This window comes from Pelophylax lessonae (assembly GCF_965119305.1).
Source record: "Pelophylax lessonae genome assembly, chromosome: 4".
In the NCBI taxonomy this organism is placed as follows: Eukaryota; Metazoa; Chordata; class Amphibia; order Anura; family Ranidae; genus Pelophylax; species Pelophylax lessonae.
In genome coordinates this window covers 656,419,183-656,429,182 of record NC_138771.1, presented here as the reverse complement: position 1 = coordinate 656,429,182, position 10,000 = coordinate 656,419,183, and the positions used below count along the sequence as shown (strand labels likewise).

The 10,000-nt window shown below is 46.1% G+C and overlaps 1 protein-coding gene across 1 annotated transcript in view; it reads left to right on the top strand.

Moving 5' to 3' along the window:
* The window catches only part of GIGYF1 (GRB10 interacting GYF protein 1), a 102,803-nt gene that overhangs the window by 60,362 nt on the left and 32,441 nt on the right, over positions 1–10,000 (top strand). The window contains exons 4-10 of the mRNA XM_082255246.1: positions 4–99; positions 517–631; positions 723–828; positions 1,989–2,029; positions 8,591–8,767; positions 8,848–9,056; positions 9,167–9,272. Of these exons, the coding sequence (XP_082111372.1) occupies positions 4–99; positions 517–631; positions 723–828; positions 1,989–2,029; positions 8,591–8,767; positions 8,848–9,056; positions 9,167–9,272 (850 nt within the window). The remainder of the gene's footprint in view (positions 1–3; positions 100–516; positions 632–722; positions 829–1,988; positions 2,030–8,590; positions 8,768–8,847; positions 9,057–9,166; positions 9,273–10,000) is intronic.

Below are 10,000 nucleotides of genomic sequence, written 5' to 3'. Positions count from 1 at the left end.
CAGGTTCCAGATGAGATGCAAGATAAGGAGTTTGCTGTGATTCTGAACGAGGAGCCCCTACAACCTCTGGCTCTCCTGCCTCTTACAGAGGATGAGCAGGTAATGATGTCCTATGGTTCAGATGTGGAATGGGATGGGGGGGGAAGGGGAGGTGGTCATATTTGGGTACAAGTAGAAACCTATATTGCCTTATGAGATCCATCAGTCACATCTGACTCTCTCTATGGAATAAATGTAGGATACACAATTATGCTGTCTTATGCACAAAATAGTGTTTAAAACGGCCTTGGGGCCGGAATGTGATGTCACTGTTTTTCCTTGATTTTGATTGGTGGTAGATTCAGATATATTCTGTGCTCACGGTTTATACTTGATCACATGTCTGGAGGGGTTCTGCGTTGCTCTGAAACGTTGCACTTATCTTGATGTGATCCTTTCGCAATAACGTTTTTTGGGACTGCTATGCAAGATCCATGGTGTGCTGGTGAACATGTATACTCCTACTTCTCTCTACAGAGGAACTTCTCGATGTCGGTGAATAGCGTCCCAGTCCTGAGGCTAATGGGAAAGGGTGCAGCGCCACCTGCTGCAGGAGGAGCACCCAGAGGCCGTGGCACAGCACGTGGAAGGGGTGAGATTTCCCCCCCCCCCCCCCCTCTTTTGATGATTATTGTATGGCACAGGAGATGGGTGTAACTAGCCTTTTATGTTTTCCTCTGCAGGTCGTGGCCGCGCTGAGGCGGGTGTATTCCAGCGCCCTGCGGAGGAGGCAGACTCCGGATTTGGACGAGGACGGGAAATTCACCGGAGTCAGAGTTGGGATGACAGGTGCGCTGATCCTATATAATATAACATATACATATATATATATATATATATATATATTGTGCATCGGGGGAGGGGGGGTACAGTCATGCTGGAACAGAAAAGGGTCTTCATCAAACTGTTACCACAAGTTTTGGTAGAGCACAATTGCCTACAATGTCTTTGTATGATGGCATATTACCAGGACCCTTCACTGCAGACACCAGAGCTCATTAATTTGGAGGGGAAGCCCACATACTCTTTGCCATATAGTGTATTTTAAACAAAAAGTTAAGAAAAAAAAAAAAAGTAAATGATTGCTATTTCTTTTCCTGTATGTTGCTCACCTTTAGCCCTGAACCCCAGAACAAAAAAAAAAAGGTCCTTGGGGGAGGAGTTAAAGGTTGGTTTTCTGTGAGGGTCAAAAGAAGCAACTGCGCTTCCCTTATCCCTTACTCCAGTAGGTATCCTCCAGCTGCACATCCTGACCCTTGTAGTAGTATTTCTTTGCTACTCCTTTGGTCACAGGCCATCTGATGTCATTACATTCGATGCAGGACCAGCGGTAGTGTGAGCTTGGTGGGACCAGCGGTCTTGTCGTTGCAAAGGTGACGGGGCCAGCGGTCCTCTTGTTGGGAGGGTGACGGGGCCAGCGGTCCTCTTGTTGGGAGGGTGACGGGGCCAGCGGTCCTCTTGTTGGGAGGGTGGCGGGGCCGGTGGTCCTCTTGTTGGGAGGGTGGCGGGGCCGGCGGTCCTCTTGTTGGGAGGGTGGCGGGGCCAGCGGTCCTCTTGTTGGCAGGGTGGCGGGGCCGGCGGTCCTCTTGGTGGCGGGGCCGGCGGTCCTCTTGTTGGCAGGGTGGCGGGGCCGGCGGTCTTCTTGTTGGCAGGGTGGCGGGGCCGGCGGTCCTCTTGTTGGCAGGGTGGCGGGGCCGGCGGTCCTCTTGTTGGCAGGGTGGCGGGGCCGGCGGTCCTCTTGTTGGGAGGTTGGCGGGGCCGGCGGTCCTCTTGTTGGGAGGTTGGCGGGGCCGGCGGTCCTCTTGTTGGGAGGGTGGCGGGGCCGGCGGTCCTCTTGTTGGGAGGGTGGCGGGCCTGTCGTTGTACAAAAAATTTTAATGCAAAAAATGAATACATGAATGTTTCCTTGGCTGTGACCGGATCGGCTCTAATCTGGTTTCTCATTTCAGAGGGGAAAGAAGGTTTGAGAAGCCCATCCGGAGAGAAGCTGGTAAGTCATCGTCCGTCCTCGTACTCTGACAAATGGTTTTCCTGTTTTTAAGATCTTGTTTTGTAAGGCCAATTTCACACTTATGCCACCTAAAAGTCGCAAGATTTTACCGCAATTTGTTTGCCTCTTTTTGTGCGCAAATTTTGACTCGCTTTTGACTGGACTTGAAGCAATGCCTGTGTCTGTCTTTGGACCTCAAAACGCATTAAAATTGTCCCAAAGTAGTGCAGGGACTACTTTGAAGTCATTGCGACTAAGTCGTACAGATATGAACGGTAATCATGGAGTACGACTTGTCATGCGACTTTGCAGTCCCTATTCACAGGACAAGTCGCACAAGTGTGAAAGGGGCCTAAAAGACACTTCTACAGATAATAAAATAACAATTGGATTTGGTATATGGCCTTTTACTGTATTTGAACAGTTAAAGGCAAAATCCTTATTAGGACAATGCTTCCTGTATGAAGGTACACACCGCCATTCATGTATTGTTAGAGGGTTTGGATTTTAGGCATGGTATATGGGACAGGGTGTAACACGGTCCCATAAACTATACCCAAAACCCAACCCCTCTTAACCTGAATGGCGGGGTGCGCCCTTATGGCAGGATTTTGTTTGCTTTTGAATTTGGTGCGGCTGTGCGTGGAAGTTATAGCATCTACTATGTATGTGTGTGTGTGTGTATATATATATATATATATATATATATATATATATATATATATATATATATATATATATATACACACACATACACACACACACACATACACACACACACACACACACACACACGTACACACACACACACACACGTACACACACACACACACACACACGTACACACACGTACACACACACACACACGTTGCTGCACTTGTAGTTGAAAAATATTTACAGACAAAAAGTTATTCCAAACAGTTCCCTGCTGAAGAAAAGCGTCACCACAACATAATGCTGCCACCACCATGTTTCACAGTGGGGATGGTGTGTTCAGGGTGAGGTGCAGTCTTAGTTTTCTGCCACACATAGCATTTTGCTTTTAGACCAAAATGTTAAATTTTTGTCTTATCTGACCAGAGCACCTTCTTCAACATGTTTGCTGTGTCCCCCACATGGGTTATCGCAAACTGCGAATGGGACTTTCTATAGCTTTCATCTTGCCACATCAATACGTGCCATTGCAAGAAGGTTTACTGTGTCTCCCAGCACATTCTTAAGAGCATGGAGGAGATTCCAGGAGACAGGCAGTTACTCTAGGAGAGCTGGACAGGGCCCTAGAAGGTCCTTAACCCATCAGCAGGACCGATATCTGCTCCTTTGTACAACAAGGAACAGGATGAGCACTGCCAGAGCCCTACAAAATTACCTCCATCAGGCCACTGGTGTGAATGTCTCTGACCAAACAATCAGAAACCGACTTCATAATGGTTGCCTGAGGGCCCGATGTCCTCTAGTGGGCCCTGTGCTCACTGCCCGGCACAGTGGAGCTGGATTGGCATTTGCCATTGAACAACAGAATTGGCAGCTCCACCACTGGTGCCCTGTGCTTTTCACAGATGAGAACAGGTTCACCCTGAGCACATGTGACAGACATGAAAGGGTCTGGAGAAGCCATGGAGTACGTTCTGCTGCCTGTAACATTGTTCACCATGACCGGTTTGGTGGTGGGACAGTAATGGTCTGGGGAGGCAAATCCATGGAGAGACACACAGACCTCTACAGACTAGACAATGGCACTCTGACTGCCATTCGGTATCTGAAATTCTTGGACCCATTGTCAGACCCTATGCTGATGCAGTGGGTCCTGGGTTTCTCCTGGTGCACAACAATGCCCGGCCACATGTGGCGAGAGTATGCAGCCAGTTCCTGGAGGATGAAAAAATTTATACCATTGAATGGCCCCCACATTCCCCTGACCTAAATCCATTAGAACACCTCTGGGACATTATGTTTCAGTCCATCCGACGCCGCCAGGTTGCACCTCAGTCTGTTCAGGAGCTCAGTGATGCCCTGATCCAGATCTGGGAGGAAATACCCCAGGACACCATCCGTTGTATCATTAGGAGCATGCCCCGACATTGTCTTGCATATAAGCTCATGGGGGCCATACACATTACTGAGGACCATTCTGAGTTGCTGCAATTTCATCAAAATGGACGAGCCTGCAGCATCTTTTTTTTTTTTTTTTTTTTTTGATTTTCGGGGTGTCTTTGAATTTAACCCTCTGTAGGGTTTTCATTTCAAAAAAGAAAAACTGCGCTAAATATCTGTAAAAAGTAGCAGCAACTTGTATGCGACAAACATCAAAGAAAATTTGTATGGGGAAAGCTGCACTAAGTGACAATAACCATATGTGATATCAGGTCAAAAAAATGTCCCAAGAAAAAGCCCCAAAATAGTGTTGAGAAAAAGATGAACAAATAAAGTCCAAAATTTCATTCACAATCCACAGATGCAATCAATACGTGTAGATACTGCTTACCAGATGCAGCAGTAAGAGGAGCCTTAAGTATATGAAACCAAGCCAAATGGAAATCTGCAGAGGATTCCTCCCCGACGGTATCCAACTCAGAGGTGCAAATTGGTGGATATTGAAATAAAAAATATATAAAGCAGAACATAGCGTGATACTGTATACAAATAATATCTCCCGTGTGGATCTAGGGAAAAAGTGCTGATAGACACCACCACCAACACAGGCAGCTTACCAAAAGTAAGAATATGTGAGCAAATCAATCAAACCAATCCCAAATGAATGGAAGGAGTGAGAAGAACCACCACCATAATCCCAATCAAATTACCAGATTCATGCAGGTAAATCATGTGAAAATGATTGCTTGAATTTAGTTGTGATCCCGCAAGGACCGTCACAAAAATTCCCCGCTTACCGGATAAATATAATAAGGTTGCATATATCAAATCCGGATGACACTGGTGAATAGCAGTCCAATGAGAATAATCGCTCCCTTATCAGTAAGGCTGACCCGCATAAGAACTCCGATGTTCACATGAAAATAAGGGAAAATTCCATAGCGTAAAACCATTTATTATAAAAACAAGTAAAAGGAATGCACTTACAAGAATGTACGTGAACTAGCGCTGAATCAAAGCTGCCGGCCGGTCAGCTTCAAACACCGGCCTGAGCGTCTCGTAGAGGTGACGTCAGCACGCCGCGACCGACGTACGTTTCGTCAAAAACTGACGTTCTCAAGGTTACCTGCATGAATCTGGTAATTTGATTGGGATTATGGTGGTGGTTCTTCTCACTCCTTCCATTCATTTGGGATTGGTTTGATTGATTTGCTCACATATTCTTACTTTTGGTAAACTGCCTGTGTTGGTGGTGGTGTCTATCAGCACTTTTTCCCTAGATCCACACGGGAGATATTATTATTTGTATACAGCAGCGGTCACTAAATGGCGGCCCGCGGTCCATTGGCGGCCCGCGCGATGCTTCCGCCCGGACCGCCACCTGTATTCTGCCCCCTCCTCACTGCGGCTCCCGGCTCACTTGCAGCCGGTGTCCTGTCAGGCCGCGAGTAGGGGCGTGACGTCACGCGCGCCCCCTGCTCCTGACTGATAGACATTGCGGTGTAATGTCGGGCCGCGAGTAGGGGCGTGACGTCACTCGCGCGTCCCGCCCCCTGCTCCTGACTGCGGCTTCCTCTAAGCAGGGCAGCGAGCTAGGGTGTGACACTATGTGCACGCCCCGCCCCCCTGTTCGCGGCTTTTGGACAGCTCCTGGCTCCAGGTATGTGGAGCACATTTTTAGAGGGGAATATCTGCATTTAAAAAAAAACCTCTCAAGCTTTAACAAGTGTGCAGACAAGTGGCATATTTTGTTGTGCTCATTAGAGTGCCCCATAAAAGAAACAAAATATGCCCATCAGAGTACTCCCTTGACATAAAATGTGCCCCATATTTTATGCTAAGGGACAAGCTGATGGGCATATTTTATGTTAAGGGGCAGGCTAATGGGCATATTTTATGTTAAGGGGCACGTTAATGGGCATATTTTATGTTAAGGGGCACGCTAATGGGCATATTTTATGTTGAGCGCAACGCTGATTTACACGTTTTGTTTTGCCCATCAGAATGCCCCCTAACATAAAATGTGCCCATCAGAGTGCACCTTATTTTATGTTAATGGTCACGCTGATGGGAATATTTTATGTTAAGGGGCACTCTGATGGACATATTTATGCTGTGGTACACACTGATGGGCATATTTTATGTTAAGGGGCACTCTGATGGACATATTTATGCTATGGGGAACTCTAATGGGCATATTTTATGTTAAGAGCAACGCTGATTTACACGTTTTCTTTTGCCCATCAGCGATCCCACCATCATAAAATATGCCCATCAGGGTGCCCCCTAACATAAAATGTGCCCATCAGCATGACCCTTAACATAAAATATGCCCATCAGCGTGCCCCTTATTTTATGTTAAGGGTCACGCTGATGGGCAAATGTTATGCTAAGGGGCACGCTGATGGGCATATTTTATGTTAAGGGTCACGCTGGTGGGCACATTTTGTTCTGCCCATCAGAGTGCCCCTAACATAAAATGTGCCCATCAGCGTGACCCTTAACATAAAATATGCCCATCAGCGTGCCCCTTATTTTATGTTAAGGGTCACGCTGATGGGCAAATGTTATGCTAAGGGGCACGCTGATGGGCATATTTTATGTTAAGGGTCACGCTGGTGGGCACATTTTGTTCTGCCCATCAGAGTGCCCCTAACATAAAATGTGCCCATCAGCTTGCCCCTTATTTTATGTTAAGGGTCATGCTGATGGGCATATTTTATGTTAAGGGGCATGCTGATGTGCATATTTATGCTGTAGTACACACTGATGGGCATATTTTATGTTAAGGGGCATGCTGATGTGCATATTTATGCTGTAGTACACACTGATGGGCATATTTTATGTTAAGGGGCATGCTGATGTGCATATTTATGCTGTGGTACACTCTGATGGACATATTTATGCTATGGGGCACACTGATGGGCATTTTTTATGTTAAGGGCCACTCTAATAGGCATATTTTATGTTAAGAGCAACGCTGATTTACACGTTTTGTTTTGCCCATCAGCGTGCCCCCTAACAACAAAATGTGCCCATCAGCGTGCCCCCTAACATAAAATGTGCCCATCAGCGTGCCCCCTAACATAAAATGTGCCCATCAGAGTGCCCCCTAACATAAAATGTGCCCATCAGCGTGCCCCTTATTTTATGTTAAGGGTCACGCTGATGAGCAAATTTTATGCTAAGGGTCACGCTCTCGGACACATTTTATGTTAAGGGGCACTCAAATGGGCATATTTTATGTTAAGAACAACGCTGATGAACACGTTTTGTTTTGCCCATCTTTCTGAGTCATAGCACAGACTTCAGATCTGGACCTCGGCCCAAAGAAAATTTTAGCGACCGGACCTCCTTGAATTTTAATTCATTACCCCTGGTATACAGTATCACGCTATGTTCTGCTTTATATTTTTTATTATAATATCCACCAATTTGCACCTCTGAGTTGGATACCGTCGGGGAGGAATCCTCTGCAGATTTCCATCTGGCTTGGTTTCATATACTTAAGGCTCATCTTACTGCTGCATCTGGTAAGCAGTATCTACACGTATTGATTGCATCTGAGGATTGTGAATGAAATTTTGGCTTTTCATTTCCATCAAAAGATGTGGCACCCTTTCATTCCTAACACATTACCCAGTCCATACCAGTATAGATCCTAACACATTACCCAGTCCATACAGTATAGATATCCAGCATGAAATTTTTTTTCCCCATTGAGATCTGATGTGTTTTCTTTAACTTTTTTGAGCCGTGTGTGTGTATGTATGTATATATATATATATATATATATATATATATATGTGTGTGTGTATGTATGTATGTATGTATGTGTATATAGATAGATAGATAGATATAGATATAGATATATATATATATAGATATATATATATATATATATATATATATATATAATAGATATAGGAGATCGACCAGTATATCGGCAAAGCTGATATATTGAGGGCCGATATGCACTTTCCCCGATATATCGGAATCGGCCCCTGAGGTTGCCGATATTTCGGGAAAGTGCATGTATCTAGAGGCATCACCCCGGTACCGGCGTCCCTAGCCGACGGGCGGCTGTCTTGTAATGACAACTGATGCGGCTGAGAAACCGCTTAGCTGTCATTACAATTACTTTGCCTGCACGGGCCGCCCGTCCACTGTACATTGCAGTGGGCCGGAAGTGGTTCATGGGGGTCCTACTTTTCTAGCACCTCATATGATGGAGCCCACAGATCCATGTCTGATCACTGACCTACACTATGCAATAGACCTGGAACAAGATCTACAGAACTCCAAATTTCATCTAAACACTGTTATGGGAAAGTTATATAAAGGTATATAGGGATGTGGTCACCTTGTATTCATTGTGCTGTTTGGATATGAGCACAGACATTGTACAGGTCTATTAGATGAGGTTTAGACCCTCACACTACAACCCCATTGCCTTTTCCATTCCAGTACGAGTCGGGTTTGAGGAAGCTGCTGCTTCACGGAAGGAATTTGCCCGCTCGGACAGCGATAACTGGCGCACGTTGCGTGATGGACAGGAGGAAGATGAGGATGGCAATTGGAGGCTGGCTGTATCCCGGAGAGATGACCGATGGAGGTCTACCAGCCCTGGAGGGGAAACAACAGGTCTGTCCATTCCTGTCCTGTGTTTGTACTTAGTGGTGTTGTCCCCACGATGGTCACTAATTTCTCCTTATCCCACACAGAGGGTCCTCGCTCCGCCGGGTGGAGGGAGCACAGTGACCGACGGAGAAAGTTCAATTTTGATGTGGTTCGGGAGGAAGGAGGTTCAGGGCAGCGAGGAAGAGATGGCACAGGGGAGGACGACAGGGACGGCCTTCCCGAATGGTGTATGGAAGATGAGGATGATGAGATGGGAACCTTCGACTCCTCTGGGGCCTTCTTATCTTTCAAGGTATTGGGAGCATCACATCTTAGGGTACGGTGCGGGATACGTCATGGGTGGGGTGACTGTCCTGCTATATGACTTATGATTGATGATGCCATCCATGTCTTGTGTTCCAGAAAAGCCCCAAGGAGACCATTGTGGAGGAGCAGGAACTGGAGTTCCTGGGGGTGGATGAGGAAGATGAGGAGGAGAAGGCGGACAGCATAGGAGACAAGCTTAATGGTGAGTGGCCAATATTGCAAGTAGTGCCCTTCTGCGTATTTGTAATAATGTTTAAACTGAGCAGAGCAACAGTTTTACTCTAATGCCTGCCATGCCAGCTGCCTTCCTTACATCCTGCCACGGGGCAGCGGCTTTTGGAGCGTAGATAAAAAGTAATAACCGCGCTAATGGTACAGGAGAACAGCAGCAACTTCAAGTGTGACCACACCCCAAGCAATATTTCTATAAAAAGTCGCGCTAACTTGAATAATGGAAAATAAAGTCCATATAAATCAGGAACACAGTATCCAAACAGGCTCCCTATGGGTATACGCTTACCAGAGCTGGTAAATCAAAAGGCAGGTTCTCAGAAGCTAATCTCGTCTCTTTGATAGTAGACTGGAACCAATCTCTCGCGTAGACTCAAAAAATTGGAGAAAAGATAAAAACGCAATAGCATAAAACCCAACAAAAACGGATGAAAAAAATTATACACCAAAATGGGTGACTAACAACTGGATGAATAGTGTGAACTCCACCAGTGTATGGAAAAAAGAAAAAGAGGAATGCTCTGATAGGGACACCTAAGGTACCCCTTACCAAAGATAGCTGAAAAACATGCAATCATATAAGTGCAATCCTGTGACAGCCGGAGTCGCCTCTTACCACAGTGTAAAGATATGTTTGCCAATGTGAATAGAAAATCCTATGGGTGTCTTCTATGTAGATAACCACCACCAATAACACTC